Genomic DNA, 25724 nt, shown 5'->3' on the forward strand with positions numbered 1-25724 from the left:
TAGAGGTTTAGACACTACCTAGGAGACGGGGGCGGGGGTTCTAAGGCACCCCCCTCCAATCCAGTTACCATTAAGATAATTTGCATCACATTTACATCCAGCCCTGGGCCTTGGAGGTTGAGGATGGTCCCTTGGGTCCCAAGACAAGCTGCCCCTCAGAGGCTCTCAGCGCCCAGGGGACAGGGGGTGGAGCCCTTTGCACAGCCGTGCAGTGCAGCTGGGGCAGGAAGCGAGAGTGGGGAGGAGGGAGGCCACAGCCCGCGGAGGCAAGGCGGGTGCAGGGCTTCTGGGGACAGAGGGAGGTGCCAGAACTTGAGCCCTGAGGCCCTGCTGGCCCCTGGGCGCAGGCCCAGCTCCGGCCCCCAGGGATGGACCTCGTGGATCCGGACATTTTCAATAGAGACCCCCGGGACCACTACGACCTGCTGCAGCGACTGGGTGGCGGCACATATGGGGAAGTCTTTAAGGTGAGAAAGCCCCTCTGTCCCCAACACCCTCAAACTAGTGGCCTTTAAGGCAAGGCCTCGGTAGGGAGGAGGCTGCAAGAGGGGGTCCCAGTCCTTGACCTTGACTCAGGGATGCTGAGGAGGGACTCTGGCAAATGGAGCCTGCCTGACTGCCGACTTCCCCTTTGCAAGGCTCGAGACAAGGCGACAGGGGACCTGGTGGCACTGAAGATGGTGAAGATGGAGCCTGGTGAGGAGGGAACCCGGAGCTCCTTCCCCACATCCCCACCTTCGCTTCCTGGGACGCTGGGATCACCTCCCTTGTAGCTCTCTCCATGCGAGCTGCCTTTCTCTCCCACCCTCCTCACAGATGATGATGTCTCCACCCTTCAGAAGGAAATCCTCATATTGAAAACTTGCCGGCACGCCAACATCGTGGCCTACCATGGGAGTTATCTCTGGTGATGAACCTCAGACCCACCCTGGCACCCAGCCCAGCCCCTAACCCAGAGCCCCCATTTCTTGATGGGGGTACCCTCATTTCTTTTTTTTTTATTTCTTTTTTTTCCTTTTTTTTTGAGATGGAGTCTTGTTCTGTTGCCAGACTGGAGCGCAGTGGCATGATCTCGGCTCACTGCAACCTCTGCCTCCCGTGTTCAAGCAATTCTCTGCCTCAGACCCCCGAGTAGCTGGAATTACAGGCGTCCACCACCCCACCCAGCTAATTTTTATATTTTTAGTAGAGATGGGGTTTCACCATCTTGGCCAGGCTGGTCTTGAACTCCTGACCTTGTGATCCATTGGCCTTGGCCTCCCAAAGTGCTGGGATTACAGGTGTGAGCCACCGTGCCTGGCCTTGGCACCCTGAGTTCTAACCTTGAACTTCCATTTCTCACCATAACCCGGCCTCCCATCCTGGACCCCCATTTTTGACTGGGCTAACCCTACCCTGATCCTCACTCCTAAGTCTCACTTTTCTGACCAGGGCAGCCTCTAATCTAATCTCCAATCCAGAATTCCCATTTCTGATCAAGAGTACCCCAAACTGATCCCTTCATAGTAACTGAATTTGAAATCAACTCCCTAGAAACGAAGCTCTCATCATTCTGCCCTCTGGCTCCCCCAGTTCCACTCTCTGTTCCTTTAATATAAACTTCTAAATTCCCTGATCCCCAAATTAATATTCCAGATGTCCCAATACTGACCTCTGCTCCCCGGAACAGATGCCCTGGGCCCCCTCTGTCCCCTCCAAATCTCCACAACCCGTGAGATCTCTGCCCTACCTCCTAGGTTGGCGTGGGATGGCAGAGGGGTCCCGCCCAAAGGTCTAGGTTTGAGTTGACTTGCCCCGGAACTCACATTTCCTCTCTGAGCCTTAACTTCCTTGTCTGTGAAACGGGAATGAAACCACCTCACTCTGGTAGACAAGGAGAGATGGAGTGATGAGAGCTGTTACATTAAAGTTCTTACTGATCTAGAACAAGACAGAAGCAAACCAGGGACTTTCCTGCAAATAATAATGTATTACTGCTATTATTATTCTTACTCTTGAAACACTGCAGGTTGCAGAAACTCTGGATCTGCATGGAATTCTGTGGGGCTGGTTCTCTCCAGGACATCTACCAAGGTTAGAGAAAGCACAAGGGGACCCAGGCAACCCTCCCACCCCCACCCCCCAACCCCGACCCGAATTCACCTCTTCCGTCTCTGTGTGTGTATCTCACAGGAACTGTCTTTCTGGGCCATATTTCAAACTCCTGGGCTGAGCTGATCCTCTTGCCTTCAGCTGCTGAAGTGCTGAGATTACAGGCTTGAGCCACCGTGCCTGGCTTTTTAAAATTTAATTTAATTTAATTTAATTTAATTTAATTTAATTTAATTTTATTATTTTAAAAAATATAACTGCTGGGCCTGGTGCGGTGGCTCACGCCTGTAATCCCAGCACTTTGGGAGGCTGAGGTAGGTGGATCACCTGAGGTCAGGAGTTCAAGACCAGCTTGGCCAACATGGTGAAACCCCGCCGCTACTGAAAATACAAAAAATTAGCCAGGCGTGGTGGCAGATGCCTGTAATCCCAGCTACTTGGGAGTCTGAGGCAGGAGAATCACTTGAATCTGGAAGGCAGAAAATCTCTGATTCCTTCCAACCCTAGACCTCAAATGTTAGAAAAGGAAGGACTTCATTGAGAAGTCCTCAGGGAAACTGAGGTCCACAGAAAGGAAGTGAATCCCACAGCTGGTCTGTAAGACCTAATGTCTGACGGCCTCTCTCTGTCTCTCTGTCTTTCCGCCTGTGTGTTGTTCTTCCCTCGTCATCCTCTGAGTCTCTCTCTAAATCTGTCTCCCCACATTTTGGCCTCTGACCTCTGTCTTTGTCTCATTTTTTTTGTTTTTTTCAATCCTGTTCCTTCTGTATGTCTCATGTGTGATCTGCCCCCGTTTCTCTGTCTCTCTCTGTCTCTCTCTGTCTCTGTGTCTCTGTGCCTTTCCTTATTTTGCAAAGTCATATCACGCCCCTGCTCAGAGCCCTCCTACAGCTTCCATTTCTCTTGGAGGAGAAGCCCAGACTCCTCATCAGGGTCCACCCCAGGCTGGCCGACCTCACCTCCTCCCACTTTCCTCCTCCCCCTCCACTCCACCCCACCACCTTTGCTGCTTTCCAGACCCACCAGGAACTGTCCCACCTGGGACCCTGCACTTGCTGTGGCTGGTCCCACTCAGAGTGGGAGGCCTCACGTCTTCACCTGCTGTCACCTTCAGAGAGCAGCCCTGACTGACCACCTCTGTGGAATGTCATATGTCATAGCCCCTCCTACGCGCCCCTTTCTTTTTTTTTTTTTTTTTTTTTTTTTTTTTTTGAGGTAGTCTCCCTCTGCCCTTGGGTTGGAGTGCAGTGGCTGGATCTCAGCTCACGCAGCTCCGCCTCCGGGTTCACGCCATTCTCCTGCCTCAGCCTCCTGAGTAGCTGGGACTACAGGCGCCCGCCACCGCGCCCGGCTAGTTTTTTGTATTTTTTTTTTAGTAGAGACGGGGTTTCACCATGTTAGCCAGGATGGTCTCGATCTCCTGACCTCGTGATCCGCCCGTCTTGGCCTCCCAAAGTGCTGGGATTACAGGCTTGAGCCACCGCGCCCGGCCTTTACGTGCCCCTTTCTTGCTGTATGTTTCTTCCTATTGTCTTTCAGCGTCTGAGGAACTACATCATATTCTACTTATCTTGCTTACTTTCTTTCTTTATTTATTTTTTCTTTTTCTTTTTCTTTCTTTCTTTTCTTTTCTTTTTTTTTTTTTTTGAGACAGAGCCTCCTTCTATTGCCCAGGCTGGAGTGCAGTGGTATGATCTCGGCTCATTGCAACCTCCACCTCCTGGGTTCAAGCGATTCTCCTGCCTCAGCCTCCTGAGTACTTGGGATTACAGGCATGCACCACTATGCCTGGCTAATTTTTGTATTTTTAGTAGAGCTAGGGTTTCGCCCTGTTGCCCAGGCTGGTCCTGGACTCCTGACCTCAAGTGATCCACCCGCCTCGGCCTCCCAAAGTGCTGGGGTTATAGGCATGAGCCACCACGCCAGCCCTATTGGCCTCTTTTATTTGCATCGCTGCCTCTTTCTGTCGCTGACCACCCCACCATCTCCCCCTCCCACTGGTCCCATCCTGTTTCCCCTCTCCCTATGGCACCCTCTTAGCTGGTGTGGGGGGGCAGGACTCCCCAGCCCAGGTTCCCTGGCTCCCATCCAACGCCTGGCCTGGCCGGGGTGACCTTTGCAGTGACAGGCTCCCTGTCAGAGCTCCAGATTAGCTATGTCTGCCGGGAAGTGCTCCAGGTAAGGAGAGGCCTGGGTATTCTGGGGAGAGGAGAGGAGGGGGGCCCCACTCCAGCCCCCAGACACTCACAGTCCCCTTGTCCACCCTTCTCCCCAGGGACTGGCCTATCTGCACTCACAGAAGAAGATACACCGAGACATCAAGGTGGTCTGGGGGTACAGGGATGCTGTTGGGGGGTGGGTCCCAGGAGATGGGCGTGGCATTTCGGGGACTCAGGGATCAGGGTAGTTTGAGCTGTGGGGAAAGAGTCTCCGCAGCCTCCCATACCCCCTCTCATTCCCAGGGAGCTAACATCCTCATCAATGATGCTGGGGAGGTCAGATTGGGTGAGTAAGGCTGGGGGTTGAGCAGGGGGGCTGACTGGGGGGCTGGAGGCGCAGTGGACCCCAGATCACTACATCTCCCTCTGCTTCCAGCTGACTTTGGCATCTCGGCCCAGATCGGGGCAACGCTGGCCAGACGCCTCTCTTTCATTGGGACACCCTACTGGTGAGGGGTGCCCAGCGGGCAGCTAGGGGTGGAGTGGGGCTCAGTGGTTTTTCCCACCATGGTTCCCCGGGATCCTCCTTCCTGGCTTCGTTTCCCTGTCTCTTCCTTTCTCCATGGAAGATTCTTTCATTCTCTCTGGGTGTCTCTTGAGTTTTCCACTTTTCTTTCTCGTTTTGTGCCCTTTTCTGCCCGTTGCTCTAGGTGCTTGTGTTGGTTTTTATCTTGATTTATCTGTCCCTCCATATCCATTTCTGTCTCTTTCCTCTAGCTCAGTTTGTAGCGCTCTCTGTCTCTTTGTTTCTGTCTCTCACTCTCTTCTCTGCCTCTCTGTCTTTTCATTTTGTTTTGTTTTTAGAGACAGGTTCACTGTGCCTCCAGCCCCACTGTGGCCCAGGCTGGATTGCAGTGGCACAATCATGGCTCACTGCAGCCTAGAACTCCTGGGCTCAGGAGATCCTCCCACCTCAGCCTCCCAAGTAGCTGGGACCACAGGTGTACACCATGACACCTGGCTAATTTTTAAAAAATTTGTGTAGAGATGGTGGTTTTTTTTTTTTTTTTTTCTTGAGATGGAGTTTTGCTCTGTTGCCCAGGCCAGAGTGCTGTGGCACAGTCTTGGCTCACTGCAACCTCCACCTCCCGGGTTCAAGCAATTCTCCTGCCTCAGCCTCCAAGTAACTGGGATTACAGATGCCTGCCACCGCACCCAGCTAATTTTTGTACTTTTAGTAGAGACGGGCTTTCGCCATGTTGGCCAGGCTGATCTCAAACTCCTCACCTCAGGTGATCTGCCTGCCTTGACCTCCCAAAGTGCTGGAATTACAGGCAGGAGCCACCATGCTCAGCCGAGATGGGGTCTTGATAAGTTGCCCAGGCTGGTCTCAAACTCCTGGGCCTAAATCATCTGCCTTGCTTAGCCTCCCAAAGTGCTGGGATTACAGGTGTGAGCCATCGCGCCCAGTCTGCATCTCCGTCTTCATCTGCCTGTGTCTGTCTTTACTCCTGTCCCTCTGTCTCTCCGTCTGACTCTGTGTGCTGCATCTCCCCTCAACTCCTTCTCCTTCTCTGCCCCTCCTTCCCTTCCTGTCCCCATGCCACCTCTGGCTCTCTGAGTGTGTCTCCCCCCAGGATGGCTCCAGAAGTGGCAGCCGTGGCCCTGAAGGGAGGATACAATGAGCTGTGTGACATTTGGTCCCTGGGTATCACGGCCATCGAACTGGCTGAGCTACAGCCACCGCTCTTCGATGTGCACCCTCTCAGGTAGGCAGGTGTGGGGTCCCCAGGCCCAGAGATCTTGTCCAGCCCTGGCCCAAAGCCCACCCTCAGCTTCTGCCTTCCATCCCAGGAACCTCCAGTTCAGGGATCGCCACTTGAGCCTACCTTGGCACATGCTGCAGCTTTATTTTTTAAATTTAATTTAACATTTTATTTTATTATTTTTTAAGACTGAGTCTTGCTCTGTCACCCAGGCTGGAGTGCAGTGGCGCAATCTCAGCTCACTGCAACTTCCATCTCCCGGGTTCAAGCTATTTTCCTGCCTCAGCCTCCCAAGTAGCTGGGACTACAGGTGTGCACCACCACGCCTGGCTAATTTTTGTATTTTTAGTAGAGATGGGTTTTCACCATGTTGGCGAGGGTAGTCTCAAACTCCTGACCTCAGATGATCTGCCCACCTCAGCTTCCCGAGGTGCTGGGATTACAGGCGTGAGCCGCTGCACCCAGCCTATCTTTTATTTTAATTTTTATATATTTATTTATTTTTGAGATGGAGTCCCACTCTTGTCACCCAGGCTGGAGTGCAGTGGCACGATCTCAGCTCACTGCAACCTCTGCCTCCCAGGTTCAAGTGATTCTCCCGCCTCAACCTCCCAAGTAGCTGGGTTTATAGGCAAGCGCCATCAAACCTGGCTAATTTTTGTATTTTTTGGTAGAGATGGGGTTTCACCATGTTGACCAGGCTGGTCTCGAACTCCTGACCTCAGGTGATCCACTTGCCTTGGCCTCCAAAAATGCTGGGATTACAGGTGTGAGCCACCACACCCATTTTTAAAATTAATTAATTATTATTATTTTTAGAGACAAGATCTTGCTCTGTCACCCAGGCTGGAGTGCAGTGGCACCATCGTAGTTCACTTCAGCCTTGAATGCCAGGGCTCAAATGATCCTCCTGCCTTAGCCTCTCACATAGCTGGTCCTACAGGCCCACATTGCCATATCCAGCTATTAAAAAAAAATTTTTTTTTTTGTCTCACTATGTTGCCCCAGCTGGTCTCCAACTCCTGGGCTCAAGCTGTCCTCCCGCCTTGGCCTCCCCAAGTGTTGGGATTACGGGCATGAGCCACTGCACCTGGCCTTGCCGTAGCTCTACCACGCCATAAGCGGCTTCCCTTAGGAGAGGTATTCTGGTGCACTGTAACACCCGAACCTCACTTCCATGCTGTTTCTCACTTTGCCCTCTGCTGACCGTAATGCTACTAGGAACCCCTCAAGCCATGAGGTCTGGCCCCCTTGAAGGTCTGAACTCCATATCCTTTCCCTACTATTCTAGAGTTCTCTTCCTCATGACCAAGAGTGGCTACCAGCCTCCCCGAATGAAGGAAAAAGGCAAATGGTACGAGAGAGTGACAGGAGGGAGGGTGAGCGAGGGCGGGGCTGGGGCTGGGTGGCCTGATGGGAGGGTCTCTGGTCCCCTCACCCAGAACCTGGCTTCTTCTTCCCAAGGTCCGCTGCCTTCCACAACTTCATCAAAGTCACCCTGACTAAGAGCCCCAAGAAACGACCCAGCGCCACCAAGATGCTCAGTGTAACCCTCCCTTCCCCAAGACCCTCAGCCCAGAATTCCCCGGGGCCTTCCACAACTCCCGAGGACATGGATAACTTCGTTCCACGGAGTCCCTGTGGCCTTCCAAAGTCCCTAATGCCTCAGAATTTCCCAGGACCACCGTCCACCACTAGAGACCCTCTGGGCTATACCCCAAACCTTTCCCAAATCCCCTGAGTTGCCAGAACTCACAAATTCCCAAAGGACTCAAGACTTGTTCCTGAGTGTCCTCTTGAATCCCCAGGGAACCACAGTCTCTTCCAAGACAACTGTGGAATTCTCCCAGCCCTGCTCTGAGAAATGTAAATTCTTCTAATTCCTAAAAATTTCTTAGACTCCCCAGGCTGGCTGGGCACGGTGGCTCATGCCTGTAATCCCAGCACTTTGGGAGGCTGAGGCAGGTGGATCACTTGAAGTCAGGAGTTTGAGACCAGCCTGGCCAACAGGGTGAAACCCCGTCTCTACTAAAAACACAAAAATTAGCCGAGTGTAGTGGCGCGCGCCTGTAATTGCAGCTGCTTGGGAGGCTGAGGTGGGAGAATCACTTAAACCCAGGAGGCGGAGGCTACAGTGAGCCAGGATTGCGCCACTGCACTCTAGCCTGAGTGACAGGGAGAGACCCTGTCTCAAAAAAAAAAAAAAAAAAAAAAAAAAAAAATTAGCTGGGCATGGTGGCACGAGCCTGTAATCACAGCCACTTGGGAGGCTGAGGCAGGAGAATCAATTAAGCCCAGCAGGTGGAGGTTGCAGCGAGCCTAGAGTGTGCCACTGTCTGGGTGACAGAGTGAGACTCTGTCTTAAAAAAAAGAATACCCCAGACCTCTGACAGTTCCCTGGATTTCCCCGCCCTCTCCATCCACTGGCAGCTTCTCCTCAGCTAGATTCCTTTAGTCCAGTCCCCAAGGCTCTGTACCAGCCCTCTCTGTCCATACCAGCCCTCTCTATCCACTCCAGCCCTCTGGATACGGACACCTCTTCCCTCCCCCAGCATCAACTGGTATCCCAGCCTGGGCTGAATCGAGGCCTGATCCTAGATCTTCTTGACAAACTGAAGAATCCTGGGAAAGGACCCTCCATTGGGGACATTGAGGATGAGGAGCCCGAGGTGAGTGCCTTGGCTGACAAGAGCACTGGGGACCGCTTGGTCCTTCTCAGGCTGTGCCTGCTGCCGGCAGTGCCTTCCCGCTGCCTCACTTAGGGGGAGAACAGGCAGGGAGGATGGGGAGCTTGGTACAAGGCTGTGTGCCCAGAGGGTTACAGGAAAGCAGATGGAACCCGGGCAGGGTAGGGGGCTGCTTGGGGGTCCTGAGCCCTGACGTGGCTGCCCCTCTGCCCAGCTACCCCCTGCTATCCCTCGGCGGATCAGATCCACCCACCGCTCCAGCTCTCTGGGGATCCCAGATGCAGACTGCTGTCGTGAGTAGAGAATCCTTATCTCTGGGCACACCTGACCCTATAATAGACCTAAGAGACCCCCTTCCCTTACCATCAGGCCACCAGAGACCCTCAGTATCATCTGATCCTATAAGAGACCCCAGACAATCTCATCAGCACCTGACCTACAAAATGACCGTAGAGGCTGGGCGCGGTTGCTCACGCCTGTAATCCCAGCACTTTGGGAGGCTGAGGTGGGGGGGATCATCTGAGGTCAGGATGTTGAGACCAGCCTGGGTAACAGGGTGAAACCCCGTCTCTGCTAAAAATACAAAAATTAGCCGGATGTGGTAGTGCGCGCCTGTAGTCCCAGCTACTCAGGAGGCTGAGGCAGGAGAATTGCTTGAATCTGTGAGGTAGAGGTTGCAGTGAGCCAAGATTGTGCCACTGCACTCTAGCCTGGGCGACAAGAGCGAGACCATCTCAAAAAAAAAAAAAAAAAAAAAAAAGCAAGATGACCATAGAGTCCCCAGGGAGACCTCAGAAATCCCATCAGAACCTCAATACCCAAACGGATCCCGAAAACCTCTGTAACTATATTGAGCCCCCAGCTTCCTGATCCCAAAGCTTATTTATTTGTTTATTTATTTATTTATTTTTTTGAGACGGCATCTTACTCTGTCACCCAGGCTGGAGTGCAGTGGTGCGATCTCGCCTCACTGCAAGCTCCGCCTCCCAGGTTCATGCCATTCTCCTGCCTCAGCCTCCCGAGTAGCTGGGACTTTTTGTATTTTTAGTAGAGACGGGGTTTCACCATGTTAACCAGGATGATCTCGATCTCCTGACCTCATGATCCACCCTCCTCAGCCTCCCAAAGTGCTGGGATTACAGGCGTGAGCCACCACGCCCGGCTATTTGTTTATTTTTTTGTGACAGGATCTTGCTCTGTCCCCCAGGCTGGAGTGCAGTGGCGTGATCACAGCTCACTTCAGCCTCAAACTTCTTGGGCTCAAGGAATCCTCCCACCTCAGCCTCCTGAGTAGCTGGGACTACAGGCTTATTCACCACATGTGGCTAACTTTTTTTGTTGTTGTTATTTTTGCCCTGGCTGTTTGTTGTTGTTGTTGTTGCCCTGCCACTCTGTTGCCCAGGCTGGAGTGCTGGAGTGTAATGGTGCGATCTTGGCTCACCGAAACCTCTGCCTCCTGGGTTCAAGCGATTCTCCTGCCTCAGCCTCCCGAGTAATTAGGATTACAGATGCGCACTACCATGCCCGGCTAATTTTCGTATTTTTTTTTTTTTAGTAGAGACGGGGCTTCACCCCGTTGACCAGGCTGGTCTTGAACTCCTGACCTCAGGTGATCTGCCTGCCTCAGCCTCCCAAAGTGCTGGCATTACAGGCGTGAGCCACCGTGCCCAGCCACTTGGCTAATTTTTAATCATTTTTTGTAGAGATGGGTTCTCGCCAAGTTGTCCAGGCAGGTCTCAAACTCTGGGTTTCAGCGATCTACCCACCTCACCTTCTGAAGTACTGGGATTATAGGCATGAGCTACTGTACCCGGTCTTGATCCCAAACTTGACCCCCAAATGAGGTCCCTGTAAACCAAGACCCCTTTCCCTAAGGGACAGTTCCCTGAGATCCTTTGCAGTCCCTAAGATCCTGACTGCAACCCCCCTGCCAATTCTACTCTTTCTGTTCTTAAGCCCATCTCACTACCCCTTGCCCCCATCTCACAGTGGGTTATCTTCCCCCACACATCCTAGGGCGGCACATGGAGTTCAGGAAGCTCCGAGGAATGGAGACCAGACCCCCAGCCAACACCGTGAGATGCTGCCCCCAACTCCCCACCACACCACCTGCTTCCCTGAGGCCACTGCTGACCCTTTTCCTACCCCACAGGCTCGCCTACAACCCCCCCGAGACCTCAGGAGCAGCAGCCCCAGGTCAGGGACCCCAGGGAGGATGGGGAGGGGGCTGGAATGTGGGCAAGGCCCCCAAGACTCACACCCATCACCCTTCAGGGAGCAACAGTCAGAGTCTTCCGACGATGACTATGACGACGTGGACATGTAAGTGAGGCCCTGCCTGCAGCTCCACAGGCACCACCTCAGCCTCCACCTTCCTACAAGCCCCTGATGTGACCTTTCCTCCACTCCTGACCCCGCTGCACCCCTGCCTGTCTTCTAGCCCCGAGCCCTGAGCCCTGACTAGACCCTTGATGCAGCCCCTCTGCCCAGCTACCTAGACCCTATTCCCTAACCACCTCCCTTAACCCTTCACCTCCAACCCCTGACCCCCAACCTGATCCCAGCTCCAGCTCCAGCTCCCACTTTGCTTCCACCTTTTTTTTTTTTGAGACAGGTCTCACTCCTGTGGCCAGGCTGGGTGCAGTGCAGTCTCAGCTCTCACTCCACGACCTGAGCTTGGTTCCAGCTGATTCTCTTTTTTTTCCGCCTCCGGCCTCCTGAGTAGCTGGGTTCACAGGTGTACCTACCACGCCTGGCTAATTTTTAATTTTTTTGTAGAGACAAAGTCTTACTATGCTGCCCAGGCTGGTCTCGAGCTCCTGGGCTCAAGCCATCCTCCTGCCCTGGCCTCCCAAAGCACTGCGATTACAGGCATGAGCTACCATGTCCGGCCTGGTTATTAATCCTTTAATCCTCAGCTCCAGCCAGAACCAGTCATCCCTTAATCCTCCTGACCTCAGACCCCAGTCCCAGGCCTCCAGCCCAGAACCATGTCGTCTTCCCTGGGTCCTTGTTCCCCAGGCCCCCAACTATTTAGCCCATCTTTGTGTTTCAGCCCCACCCCTGCAGAGGACACACCTCCTCCACTTCCCCCCAAGGTAAGGCCCTGGGCCAGAGCTGGGAGGATGGGGCCCCAGGGCCACTGGGTGCCAGGAGGCCAGGTCCTTAGATGCTGGGATACTGGGATCTCTAGGGCAGGGAATCGGGGAGACCAGGATGGTGGCTACATTGGGATCTGGAAGTGGTATCCCTCAACCTCAGGGGGGGATTGAAAATATTTAGCCTCTTGGACACTGGTCAGTAGCTGGTCCTAGGAAGCCCCTGCTGTATCCAACATTAACCCATCAGTTTCTGAAATGTGTTGATGTCTGGGCTGGGGGTGTCCGGGGAAGGCTGGAGGGGGCGCAAGATGTTGTGGGGGAGGGTCAGAGCCATGGCTGTTAGTTCTGGTGGAGGCAGGGACTGGAGTTGCAAAAGGGTGCCCTCTCTGAGATCATCTGATGTATTTCCCTACACTCTGTTCCTGTCTCCAAAGCCCAAGTTCCGTTCTCCATCAGACGAGGGTCCTGGGGGTATGGGGGATGATGGGCAGCTGAGCCCGGGGGTGCTGGTCCGGTGTGCCAGTGGGCCCCCACCACACAACCCCCGTCCTGGGCCTCCCCCATCCACCAGCAGCCCCCATCTCACCGCCCATTCAGGTAAAGGGACAGGCTAGGGTGGAGGGTGGGAGGAGTGGGGGGTCTTGGGGGCTGATTTTCCCCTAACCCCTCTCAGAACCCTCGCTCTGGAACCCACCCTCCCGGGAGCTCGACAAGCCCCCACTCCTGCCCCCCAAGAAGGAAAAGATGAAGAGAAAGGTGAGGTTCAGCTCTGCTGAGGACTTGCACCTCTGGACGGGGCTGGGGATGCCTGGTGAGGTGGGGAGGGGGTGGCAGGACGGACAGTAACAACAGGTGACATTTGTTGAGCACTTCTCTGTGCCCTACACTGATCTCCTGTCATTACATGGCATAAAGCTTTACAGAGTGAAGAAGATATCACAGAGACATTATCCCCCATTTCACAGATGGGGAAATTGAGGCACAGAGAGGGTAAGTGGCTTACCCAAGGTCATATAAATACCTCTGAGGAGGCTGAGGCAGGATCGTTGTTTCTGCTTTTTTTTTTTTTTTAAGACAGAGTTTCACTTGTTGCCCAGGCTAGAGTGCAGTGGCAGGATCTCAGCTCACTACAACCTCTGCCACCCTGGTTCAAGTGATTCTCCTGCCTCAGCCTCCGGATTAGCTAAGATTACAGGCATGCGCCACCATGTCCAGTTAATTTTGTATTTTTAGTAGAGGCGGGGTTTCACCATGTTGGTCAGGCTGGTCTTGAACTCCTGACCTCAGGTGATCCACCTGCCTTGGCCTCCCAAAGTGCTGGGATTACAGGCATGAGCCACCGCGCCCAGCCTGCCTTTTTTTTTTTTTTTTTTTTTTTTTTTTTTTTGAGACGGTGTCTTGCTCAGTCGCCCAGGCTGGAGTGTGGTGGTGCGATCTCAGCTCACTGCAAGCTCCGCCTCCCGGGTTCACGCCATTCTTCTGCCTCAGCCTCCTGAGTAGCTGGGACTACAGGCGCCCGCCACCACGCCTGGCTAATTTTTTGTAGTTAGTAGAGATGGGGTTTCACCGTGTTAGCCAGGATGGTCTCGATCTCCTGACCTTGTGATCCGCTGGCCTTGGCCTCCCACAGTGCTGGGATTATGGGCGTGAGCCACTGTGCCTGGCTTAAGTTTTTTTGAGACAGAGTCTCGCTTTGTCATCCAGGCTGGAGTGCAGTGGCATGATCTCACCTCACTGCAACCCCCACTTCCTGGGTTCAAGCGATTCTCCTGCCTCAGCCTCCGGAGTAGCTGGGACTACAGGCGCCCGCCACCTCGCCCGGCTAGTTTTTTGTATTTTTTTTTTTAGTAGAGACGGGGTTTCAACGTGTTAGCCAGGATGGTCTTGATCTCCTGACTTTATGATCCGCCCATCTTGGCCTCCCAAAGTGCTGGGATTACAGGCTTGAGCCACCGCGCCCGGCAAGTTTTTTTTTTTAACGGAGTCTCCTACTGTCACCCGGGCTGGAGTGCAATGGCGTGATCTCAGCTCACTGCAACCTCCGCTTCCCGGATTCACGCGATTCTCCTGCCTCAGCCTCTGGAGTAGCTGGGACTACAGGTGCATACCACCTGAGGTAATTTTTTTTTTTTTTTTTTTTGAGACAGAGTCTCGCTTTGTCATCCAGGCTGGAGTGCAGTGGCATGATCTCACCTCACTGCAACCCCCACTTCCTGGGTTCAAGTGATTCTCTTGCCTCAGCCTTCTGAGTAGTTGGGATTACAGGTGTGCGCCACTACACCCGGCTAATTTTTGTATTTTTAGTAAAGATGGGGTTTCTTCATGTTGGTCAGGCTGGTCTCGAACTCCCAACCTCAGGTGATCCGCTTGCCTGAGCCTCCCAAAGTGCTGGGATTACAGGCATGAGCCACCGCACCCGGCTACTAAAAATTTAAAAAATTAGCTGGGCATGGTGGCACACACCTATGGTCCCAGCTACTTGGGAGGCTGAGGTAGGAGGATTGCTTGAGCCCAAAAGTTAGAGTCTTTTGACGAGATCCATCAAAACCTCCATGAGTCACCACCACATATGCAGTTATCCGAAGAGCCAAGATCTCAAAAAATTTTACCTCTCATAAATGGAGATGTACAAAAAGAACATCTCTTTATTCAGAAAGTTTCAGTGTTTTTACGTACACGCATAATGCCTACACACATAGTCAGTGTTGTGATAATGTACCTTTGTGGTATCAAATTTGCCAAAAAATGCATAAAATGAATTAGAACTATCTAGTCTTTTTTTTTTTTTTTTTTTTGAGATAGGATCTCGCTCTGTCGCCCAGGCTGCTGGAGTTTAGTGGTGCAATCATGGCTCACTGCAGCCTTGACCTCGGAGACTCAAGCAATCCTCACACCTCAGCCTCCCTAGTAGCTGGAACTATGCACTTGGCTAATTTTTTTTTTTTTCTGAGATGGAGTCTTGCTCTGTCGCCCAGGCTGGAGGGTAGTGGTGCTATCTTGGCTCACTGCAACCTCTGCCTCCCCAGTCTAAGCGATTGTCCTGCCTCAGCCTCCCAAGTAGCTGGGACTACAGGTGCCTACAACTACGCCCAACTAATTTTTGTATCTTTTGTAGAGATGGAGTTTTGCCACGTTGGCCAGGCTGGTCTCAAACTCCTAACCTCAAGTTGTCTGCCAGCCTTGGCCTCCCAAAGTGCTGGCATTACAGGCATGAGCCACCACGCCTGGCCCAGCTTGGCTAATTTTTTAAAAAATGTTTTATAGAGGCAGGGTCTCACTATGTTGCCTAGGCTGGTCCTGAACTCCTAGGCTTAAGTGATCCTCCCGCCTCGGCCTCCCAAACTGGTGGGATTACAGGCATAAGCCACTGTCCCTGGCCAGTTACCGGCTAAGAGTATGTATAATTTATCTTCCAGTACTGAAAATGATTAAAAGATGAAATACATAGCATAGTGAATTATATATATATATATATATGTGTATATATATATATACTGGCCAGGCACAGTGGCTCATGCCTGTAATCCCAGCACTTTGGGAGACCGAGGCAGGCGGATCTCCTGAGGTCGGGAGTTCAAGACCAGCCTGGCTAACATGGCGAAACCCTGTCTCTACTAAAATACAAAAATTAGCCAGGCGTGGTGTTGTGCACCAGTAATCCCAGCTACTCAGGAAGCTGAGGCAGAAGAATTGCTTGAGCCTGGGAGGCGGAGGTTCCAGTGAGCTGAGATTGCACCACTGCACTTCAGCCTGGGCAACAGAGTGAGACTCCATCTCCAAAAACAAAACTGATAGCTGGGAGTGGTGGCTCACGCCTGTAATCCCAGCACTTTGGGAGGCTGAGGCAGGTGAATCACATGAGGCCAGGAGTTCAAGACCAGCCTGGGCAACATGGCGAAACCCCATCTCTACTAAAAATACAAAAATTAGCTGGGTGTGGTGGCACACACCTGTGGCCCAGCTACTCAGAAGGCTTAGGCATGCGAACTTGGGAAGCAGAGATTGTAGTGAGCTGAGATCATGTCATTGCATTCCAGCCTGAGCAACAGAGCGAGAATCCATCTTAAAAAAAAAAAAAAAAAAAAAATGCTGATGATTTAGGATAGTAGAGGAAAAAGTAAAAAAAGAAATATATAACAAAAAAATAACAAACTGAAAAGAAAACTCAATATATGAAGAAGTATATTACGGGGTAGATTATGAGAAATTGCACCAAGGTAAGAGGCAGGATTTGAACCTTGGCACTCTTGCTCCAGAGTCTTAACCACTGCCCCTTCCTGTTGCCTGCTCTCTTTGCCGGATCTGCTGCTTGGCCCCGCGGCGACCTGCCCAGGGATGCGCCCTTCTGGTAAAGTTGTTCAATGGCTGCCCCCTCCGGATCCACAGCACAGCCGCCTGGACACATCCCTCCACCAAGGGTGGGCATTCTGGAGGGTCAAGGAGATCCTGCAGGGAATGGGGGAGCAGAAGTAGGGATGGGGAGGAGCCTAAGGAAGGCACAAAGGCAGGGACAGGGAGGAACTTAATGGGGTTGGGGTGTGGCCAGGTGGAAACAGGGGCGGAGCTTGTCCTTTCACTCAGGATTTGGTGATCAAAGATGCATGGAGGGCAGCCAGGTGCGGTGGCTCACGCCGGTAGTCCCAGCACTTTGGGAGGCTGAGGTGGGTAAATCACTTGAGGTCAGGAGTTCAAGACCAGCCTGGCCAACATGGTGAAACCTCATCTCTACTAAAAATACAAAAATTAGCCAGGCGTAGTGGCACGTGCCTATAATTCCAGTTACGAGGCTGAGGCAGGAGAATTGCTTGAATCTAAGGGGTGGAGGTTGCAGTGAGCCGAGATCATGCCACTGCACTCCAGCCTGGGCAACAGTCTCAACAAAAAAAAAAAAAAAAGGGGAGAGGGATGAGTTGGAGAGTGAAACTAGGAATATTGGAATTCAGAGGCCAGGAGTGTCAGAATATAACAAAAAGGTTAGAGTTTGGGGCACAGGAGAGATGGACAGCTGGAGGTTAATGATAGGGAGACTGGGAGCAGCATTTTGGGGTGAGGAATTTTAGAGATTAGGATGCAGCCAGAAAGGGACAGAATCTAGAGATCAAAGAGATGAAGACAAGGTCAGTGTTAAAGGAACAGGTCACACTGGACAGAAAAAGTCCTATTTGGGGGTGTCTGAGTTTGAAGGTCAATGTTAAGATAGGATTGGCATTAGGGTATCAGAACTGGGGAGGAAGAGGGGAGGCAATCAGAGGACTATTTTGGGGGGCAGGTCTAAGGTTGGGGTCAGTTAGGTTCAGAAGACAGTGGGGCAGAGATGAAAAAACCACCAGAATATGGGTAGTCAAAAGGAGGGAGAATGAGACTGGCTTGAGGGACCGTCTGCTCTGGGTTTGTTTGAGGAAACAGAGGCTGGGAGTATTGGTTTGGAGAAAGAATAGAGGGTCAAAGCTGGGGCCACAGTGTCAGTGTTTGAGGTCAGGTGGGGATCTCGGAGGTCCCCGAGGATGAAGTCGGTCCCAGGGTCCTTGTCTGTGCCTCCAGACCAGCACCTGCTCCTGGGGGCAGAGGAAGGCATCTTCATCCTGAACCGGAATGACCAGGAGGCCACGCTGGAGATGGTGAGGAACCATACCGGGCAAGGGCAAGGGCTGGAGTCGGGGGTTGCTGGGGTGTCACCAGAGCCATCTCTCCCATTCCCTGCAGCTCTTTCCTAGCCGGACTACATGGGTGTACTCCATCAACAACGTTCTCATGTCTCTCTCAGGTCTGGCTGTGGGCAGCAGGTGGGATGGGGGCGGAGGTTAAGGGGTTAAGGGTTGGGGGGCTGGGAAGTAGATGGGGATAGCTAAAAAAAAACTTCGACTCCTTGGTCACAAAGTCCTGGGTTCAAATCCCAGCCACTTTTTCACCGTGCTCCCCAAGCCTCAGTTTCTCCATTTGCAAAATGGGGTTCATAATAGTCCTCACCTTTCAAGTCAATTTTGAGGTAGTTTCTACAATAAATTAGTCTTTTTTTTTTCTTTTTTTGAGACAGAGTCTCGCTCTGTTGCTCAGGCTGGAATGCAGTAGCTCACTGCAACCTCCGTCTCCCGGGTTCAAGTGTTTCTCATGCCTCAGCCTCCTGAGTAGCTGGAATTACAGGTGTGCGCCACCACACCTGGCTAATTTTTGTATTTTTAGTAGAGACAGGGTTTTACCCTGTTGGCCAGGCTAGTCTCGAACTCCTGACCTCAGGTGATCCGCTTGCTTTGGCCTCCCAAAGCGCTGGGATTATAGGCGTGAGCCATTGCACCTGGCCTAAATTAGTCCTTTTTTTTTTTTTCTGAGATGGAATCTCACTCTGTTGCCCAGACTGGAGTGCAGTGGCGCAGTCTCAGCTCACTGCAACTTCTGTTTCCCATGTTCAAACGATTCTCCTATCTCAGCCTCCCAAGTAGCTGGGATTGCAGGCACCTGCCACCACGCCCGGCTAATTTTTTGTATTTTTAGTAGAGATGGGGGTGTGTTCACCATGTTGGCCAGGCTGGTCTCGAACTCCTGACCTGGTGATCCACTCACCTCGGCCCCCCAAAGTACTGGGATTACAGGTGTAAGCCACCGTGCCCGGCCCTAAGTTAGTCTTTAAATAGCTTTCACGTTCAGATGACAATCAGAACTTATTCCGTACTTTACTAAGATAGAGTGAGCAAGTTATAGATTTAAAAATCCGGACCAGGTGCAGTGGCTTATGCCTGTGATCCCAGCACTTTGAGAGGCCAAGGCAGTAGTATTGCTTGAGCCCAGGAGTTCTAGATCAGCCTGGGCAACATAGTGAGACCTCGTCTCTACTAAAAATTAAAAATATTAGCTGGGTGTGGTGGCACACACCTATGGTTCCAGCTACTCGGGAGGCTGAGGTGGGAGGATCACTTGATCCCAGAAGTTAGAGGCTGCAGTGAGTCATGATCATGCCACTGCACTCCAGCCTGGCAGACAGAATGAGACCCTGTGTCTCAAACATAACAATAAATAGGCCGGGTGCGGTCGTTCACACCTTTAATCCCAACACTTTGGGAGGCTGAGGCGTGTGGATCGCCTGAGGTCAGTAGTTGGAGACCAGACTGGTCAACATGGTAAACCCCGTCTCTACTAAAAATACATAAATTGTCCGGGCTTGGTGGCATACACTTCTACTCCCAGCTACTTGGGAGGCTGAGGAACGAGAATTGCTTGAACCTAGGAGGCAGAGGTTGCAGTGATCCAAGATTGTACCACTGCACTCCAGCCTGGGTGACAGAGCAAGACTGTCTAAAATAATAATAAAAATAAATGAAATAATGTCTAGTTTTGGGGGAAACACCAAGCCAAATAGGATTCATGAGTTAGTGAAAGCCACATCTGTAATGACAAACTAGAAGATTTTCTAGATGTGTTTCTTCTAAAACTTTGTAATATGTGTAACTTCATCTGGCTGGTTATGTGTCCAGAGTTTCTGATGTGGCTACAAATACCACGAGGGTAGGGAACATTTTTATTATGCTCATCACTGTTCACCAGAGCCAAGCACAGCAGGCCTGGCCTACAATGGGCCTTTAATCTATGTGGAGTGAGAAATGAATGAATGAATGAAAAGTACTTGAGACTTGCAGGCTTGGGAGTCTCAGACAAAGGGATGGGGCTGAGGGAAGGGATGGAGGAAAGGAAGTGGTAGATGGGATCCTATAACTGCCTGCTTCCCCCCTCATACACACACCCTGCAGGAAAGACCCCCCACCTGTATTCTCATAGCATCCTGGGCCTGCTGGAACGGAAAGAGACCAGAGCAGGAAACCCCATCGCTCACATTAGCCCCCACCGCCTACTGGCAAGGTACCAGCTCCCAATGAATGGCACCACAGAGCCTTATAATTCCCCCCATGTCCCCCTGCCTCCTGCTGTCCTGCCCCTCTTCACGCCTACCTGTTCTCCAGGAAGAACATGGTTTCCACCAAGATCCAGGACACCAAAGGCTGCCGGGCGTGCTGTGTGGGTGAGAGAGAGCTTCACGGGTGTGCAGAGAGTGGGCGGGGCCGGGCCAGAGGAGGGGCTTGAGCTGCATCCACCTGAGGTTACAGAGTTAAGGCAATGTGTCCAGAACCCAGAAGATGGGTGGTAGTGTGGGCCTTGTGGGAGGGTGGCGAGGAGGGTAGAGGGCATTGATTTTGACTCATCCTTGCCCACGCCACAGCGGAGGGTGCGAGCTCTGGGGGCCCGTTCCTGTGCGGGGCATTGGAGACGTCCGTTGTCCTGCTTCAGTGGTACCAGCCCATGAACAAATTCCTGCTTGTCCGGGTAAGGGGCTTGGGAGGGTGCTGGGAACTCTGAGGCGTGGATGGCTAGGGCCTTGCACCCTTTGCGCTTCTATCAAGAGCTCCGTGAAGCCCCACCTCCGTCGAGGCCCCACCCCAATCCTCCGAGGTCCCGCCCACCTGCGGTCTGCGCTGGAGCCTCGCCCTTCTGAGGCCATCCTGATCCTTAAGCGCCGCCCCTCACACCTGGGCCTAATTATTCCTCAGGCTCAATGCTGCCACTCCCTGGGTCTCCTAGTACAGCCCATTTAGAGCCTGTCCCTTTGAGTCTCTAAGCAGGTTTTGCTATCTTTGGGGCCCTGCCCCTCTGCCGCCAAGGTGGCATGCCCGCACGTGGAAGCCACACCCACTCGGAGGCCACTCCCCCCGTTTTTACGGAGGCACCAGGCCTTACCCCCTGACATTTCTAGTGGCATCTCCCAAGACTTAGGGCCCTGGTTCGGAAGTCCCAGGCCGGCTCCAAGCCACGCCCCGTGAGGCCCCGCCCTGGACCACCCCCTAGCCCGCCCCTCCCTGTGCGGCCCGCAGCAGGTGCTGTTCCCACTGCCGACGCCTCTGTCCGTGTTCGCGCTGCTGACCGGGCCAGGCTCTGAGCTGCCCGCTGTGTGCATCGGCGTGAGCCCCAGGCGGCCGGGGAAGTCGGTGCTCTTCCACACGGTGCGCTTTGGCGCGCTCTCCTGCTGGCTGGGCGAGATGAGCACCGGTGAGTGGGGCGGAGTCTTGCTGAGGGCGGGGCTGCTGGGGGCGGGGCTTAACAGGTTCGGAGGGGCGGGGCTGGAGGCGGGGCTTCGCTTAGTCTGACGCACTACCGGCCTGAGAAAGGGCTGGAAGGGCGGGAAAGGGAGAATGGCAGGTTTTAGTTAATTGGGGAGACTGATGATGGGGTGGGGCCGGGATGGTGGGCGAGGTTTAGCCCACTTGCTGGGGAACTGAGGCAGTGGCTAAAGCAGAGGTACTGGCCTTCTGGGCGTGGTGTGGGGAAAGGGGAATGGGGTGGGGTCAATCCTTAACCCATCCCCCCCCAAACAGAGCATAAGGGACCAGTGCAGGTGACCCAGGTAGAGGAGGATATGGTGATGGTGTTGATGGACGGTAAGAACCCTCCTCCCTCCCCTTCCTCCCCACCCCTCCAGCTGCGGTCCCTAGATCTCTGCCTCCGAACTTGTGCTTCTCAGAATCCCCTGAGCCCCTATTGGCCTTGCCCCTGTCCTACATAGCTTTCACACTGAATTTATGGACTGGTCCCTTAGTAACCCTCTAAGCCTTGCTCACAGTTCTTAAAACTGTCTATCTCCTTCCAGGCTCTTTGAAGCTGGTGACCCCGGAGGGGTCCCCAGTTCGGGGACTTCGCACACCTGAGATCCCCATGACCGAAGCGGTGGAGGCCGTGGGTCTGTGCAGGGACGGGAGAGCCCAGGATCAGGGGTGGAGACTCAGGTGATCCCCAAGGGTAACGGGCATTGCTTTCTCCCCAGCTATGGTTGGAGGTCAGCTTCAGGCCTTCTGGAAGCATGGAGTGCAGGTGTGGGCTCTAGGCTCGGATCAGGTAAGCCCCTCCATCCAAACTCCACATCGCTGTCCCCCGGCCTCCATCATCACATCATCACGTTCATCAGATGGGCTCCGAAAACTCCTGAGTCAGAGTGTGAAGTCCTGGAGGGGAAGCATCTTCCAATTTCAGTTCAGACAGATCTCCTTCTTTGCCCGAGGATGTATTTTTTATTTTATTTTTATTTTTATTTATTTTTTTAAGACGGAGTTTTGCTCTTGTTGCCCAGGCTGGAGTGCAATGGCGCGATCCCGGCTCACTGCAACCTCCTCCTCCCGGGTTCAAGCAATTCTCCTGCCTCGGCCTCCCAAGTAGCTGGGATTACAGGCATGCGCCACCACAGCTGTCTAATTTTTGTATTTTCAGTAGAGACGGGGTTTCACCACATTCATCAGGCTGGATGGTCTTGAACTCTTGACCTGGGGTGATTCGTTCGCCTTGGCCTCCCAAAGTGCTGGGATTACAGTCGTGAGCCACCACACCCGATCTTTTATATATATATATATATAATATTATATATATATACACACACACATACACACACACAAACACACAATTTATTTATTTTTGGAGATGGATTCTCACTCTGTCACCCAGGCTGGAGTGTAGTGGTGTGATCTCAGCTCACTGCAGCCTCCGCCTCCCAGGTTCAAGGAATCTCCTGCTTCAGCCTCCCTAGTAGCCCGGGGACTACAGGTGCATGCCGCCATGCCGAGGCTGTTTTTGAGATGGAGTCTGGCTCTGGCCAAGCCAGGCTGGAGTGCAGTGGTGCGATCTCGGCTCACCGCAGCTCCGCCTCCTGGGTTTGCACACCATTCTCCCTGCTTCAGCCTCCCGGTAGCTGGGACTACAGAAGCCCATGCCACCTTACCTGGCTGGATTTTTTTTTTTTTTTGTATTTTTTTAGTAGAATTGCGGCATTTCACCGTGTTAGCCAGGATGGTCTCGATCTCCCGACCTGCGTGATCCAAAGCCCGTCAAGCCTCCCAAAGTGCTGGGATTACAGTCGTGAGCCACTACTACTGGCCATTTTTATATATACTTTTTGAGGCAGAGTCTCGCTCTGTCACCCAGGGAGGAGTGCAGTGGCAGGATCCAAGCTCACTGCAGCCTCTGCCTCCTGGGTCCAAGTGATTCTCCTGCCTCAGTCTGCTGAGTAGCTGGGATTACAGGTACACTCCATCACGCCCAGGTCATTTTTGTATTTTTAGTAGAGACGGGGTTTTGTCATGTTGGCCAGGCTGGTCTCGAACTCCTGACCTCAGGTGATCCACCCACTTCGGCCTCCCAAATTGCTGGGATTACAGGTGTGAGCCACTACACCCAGCTCCTTGCTTTCTTTAAGGGAGCCATGTTTGTAGTGACAGTGGAAATATCTTCCAGGCACTGAGACACACACTTTTTTTCCCTAGCTGCTACAGGAGCTGAGAGACCCTACCCTCACTTTCCGTCTGCTTGGCTCCCCCAGGTATGTTGTGGGGTGGGGTGCAGAAGGACCTGGGAGGGGGCTTCTGATGTGAAGAGAGCATTCTGAGGTGTCCCCACAAGGTATCTCTAGCCTGGACAGTGTCTCACCTGGTCACCCTGCTTCCATGCCTGCCCCCTAGAGTCTATTCCCTGCACTGCAGCCACGGGGGCATTTTCTTTCTCTTTGTTTTGTTTCTCACTGTACTCAAAGGCTAGAGTGCAGGGGCACGATCACGGCTCACTACAGCCTTGACCTCCCAGGCTCAAATGATCCCCCCCACCTCAGCCTCCGGAGTATCTGGAACTACAGGCATGTGCCACCATGCCCAGCAATTCTTTTATTTATTTATTTATTTTTTATTGAGATGGAGTTTTGCTCTTGTTGCCCAGGCTGGAGAGTAATGGCACGATCTCGGTTCACTACAACCTCCGCCTCCCAGGTTCAAGCGATTCTCCTGCCTCAGCCTCCCGAGTAGCTGGGATTACAGGCATGTGCCACCACACCTGGCTAATACTGTATTTTTTTGTTGTTGTTGTTGAGAAGGAGTCTCGCTCTGTCCCCCAGGCTGGAGTGCAGCGGCGCGATCTTGGCTCACTGCAAGCTCCGCCTCCCGGGTTCACGCCATTCTCCTGCCTCAGCCTCCTGAGTAGCTGGGACTACAGGCGCCCGCCACAGCGCCCGGCTAATTTTTTGTATTTTTTAGTAGAGATGGGGTTTCACTGTGGTCTCGATCTCCTGACCTTGTGATCCACCGGCCTCGGCCTCCCAAAGTGCTGGGATTACAGGCGTGAGCCACCGCGCCCGGCCAATACTGTATTTTTTAGTAGAGGTGGCGTTTCACCATGTTGACCAGGCTGGTCTTGAACTCCTGACCTCAGGTGATCCACCTGCCTTGGCCTCCCAAAGTGCTGGGATTATAGGCATGAGCCACTGCACCTGGGCAATTTTTTTATTTTTTAATTTTAATTCTTTTCTTTATAAAACATTTTATTTATTTATTTTTGATACAGAGTCTCACTCTGCTGCCCAGGCTGGAGTGCAGTGGCACAATCTCAGTTCACTGCAACCTCTGCCTCCCAGGTTCAAATGATTCTCATGCTTCAGCCTCCCAAGTAGCTGGGTTTACAGGTGTGCACTAGCACGTTTGGCTATTTTTTGTATTTTTAGTAGAGACGGAGTTTCACCTTGTGAGCCAGGCTGGTCTCACACTACTGACCTCAGGTGATCCAGCTGCCTTGGCCTCCCAAAGTGCTGGGATTACAGAAGTGAACCACTGCACCTGGCCCTAATTTTACTTCATTTTTGAGACAAGATCTCATTCTGTTGCCCAGGCTGAAGTGGTGGTACACACACAGCTCACTGCAGTCTTGACCTTCTGAGCTCAAGCAGTCCTCCCACCTCAGCCTCCTGAGTAGCTAGGACCACAGGCGTACACCACCACAACCGGCTAATGTTTTGATTTTTTGTAGAGACGGGGTCTTACCATGTTGCCCAGTCAGCCCTTGAACTCCTGGCCCCAAGCAATCTTCCTGCCTTGGCCTCCCAAAATGTTAGGATTACTGGCATGAGCCACCATACCTGCCTTTTTTTTTTTTTTTTTTTTTTTTAGACAGAATCTTGCTCTGTTGCCCAGGCTGGAATGCAGTGGCGTGATTTCAGCTCACCACAACCTCTACCCACCAGGTTCATGCAGTTCTCCTGCCTCAGCCTCCCGAGTAACTGGGATTACAGGCACATGCCACCATGCCCGGCTAATTTTTGTAATTTCAGTAGAGACAGGCTTTTGCCATGTTGTCCAGGCTGCTCTTGAACTCCTGACCTCAGGCGATCTGGCCATCTCAGCCTCCCAAAATGCTGGGACTACAGGCATGAGCCACCATGCCCGGCCCTGGCTACATTTTTATTTTAGATTTTTATCTTATTAAAAATTGTTAACTATTAAAAATAACTATTTTAACTGTTTATTTTGACGTAATTTTAAACTCTCACTCCCAGAGAAGTTGCAAAAATAAAACAAAAAAATTCCCTTTTATTGAGATTAACCATATGTTAATCTTTTCTTTTTGGGATGGAGTGGCCCAGGCTGGAGTGCAGTGGCGTGATCTCGACTCACTGCAACCTCCGCCTCCTGGGTTCAGGCAATTCTCCTGTCTCAGCCTCCTGAGTAGCTAGGACTATAGTTGCATGCCACCACGCCCAGCTAATTTTTTTGTATTTTCAGTAGAGACAGGCTTTCATCATGGTGGTCAGGCTGGTCTTGAACTCCTGACCTCAGGTGATCCACCCACCACTGCCTCCCAAAGTGCTGGGATTACAGGTGTGAGCCACTGCACCTGGCCAGATATTAATCTTTTTGACCGCATTTGCCTTATTATTCTCTTTTTTTTTTTTTTTTTTCTTTTTTTGAGACAGAGTTTCGTTCTTGTTGCCCAGGCTGGAGTGCAATGGCATGATCTCAGCTCACCACAACTTCCCCCTCCGGGTTCAAAGCGCTCCTCCTGCCTCAGCCTCGAGTAGCTGGGATTACAGGCATCTTGCATCCGGCTACTTTGTATTTTTAGTAGAGACGAGGGTTT

General features: G+C 52.4%; 1 protein-coding gene across 2 annotated transcripts; it reads left to right on the forward strand.

Annotated features, from left to right (window-relative positions):
- Positions 1-79: 79 nt before the first annotated feature.
- Positions 80-23335, forward strand: MAP4K1 (mitogen-activated protein kinase kinase kinase kinase 1). Of its 2 annotated transcripts, none has more exons than XM_031659493.1 (30): positions 80-467; positions 639-696; positions 817-907; positions 2009-2073; positions 4214-4269; positions 4367-4414; positions 4554-4596; positions 4687-4759; positions 5888-6019; positions 7308-7370; positions 7481-7562; positions 8569-8685; positions 8918-8996; positions 10720-10778; positions 10856-10899; positions 10978-11025; positions 11759-11801; positions 12239-12401; positions 12478-12560; positions 16138-16222; positions 17346-17422; positions 17508-17568; positions 19544-19652; positions 19754-19812; positions 20011-20114; positions 20660-20834; positions 21161-21223; positions 21433-21522; positions 21607-21677; positions 23093-23330. In XM_031659493.1, the coding sequence occupies exons 1-30, from the start codon at positions 369-371 to the stop codon at positions 23198-23200; spliced, it is 2448 nt and encodes an 815-aa protein (XP_031515353.1). In that variant the 5' UTR covers positions 80-368; the 3' UTR covers positions 23201-23330. The 2 variants fall into 2 exon arrangements, with proteins under 2 accessions (XP_031515353.1, XP_031515354.1); XM_031659494.1 differs by having other exon boundaries at positions 207-467; positions 4132-4269; positions 23093-23335.
- The last annotated feature ends 2389 nt before the right edge of the window (positions 23336-25724 follow it).

Source organism: Papio anubis, chromosome 20 (genome assembly GCF_008728515.1).
Source record: "Papio anubis isolate 15944 chromosome 20, Panubis1.0, whole genome shotgun sequence".
In the NCBI taxonomy this organism is placed as follows: domain Eukaryota; kingdom Metazoa; phylum Chordata; class Mammalia; order Primates; family Cercopithecidae; genus Papio; species Papio anubis.

Excerpts from the sequence above, each read along its gene's own strand:
- MAP4K1 (XM_031659493.1), top strand. The coding sequence starts at position 369 with ATGGACCTCGTGGATCCGGACATTTTCAATAGAGACCCCCGGGACCAC. Across the intron at positions 6,020-7,307 it reads TTCGATGTGCACCCTCTCAG|AGTTCTCTTCCTCATGACCA; the intron begins GTAGGCAGGTGT and ends CTACTATTCTAG. Across the intron at positions 21,523-21,606 it reads CGAAGCGGTGGAGGCCGTGG|CTATGGTTGGAGGTCAGCTT; the intron begins GTCTGTGCAGGG and ends CTTTCTCCCCAG.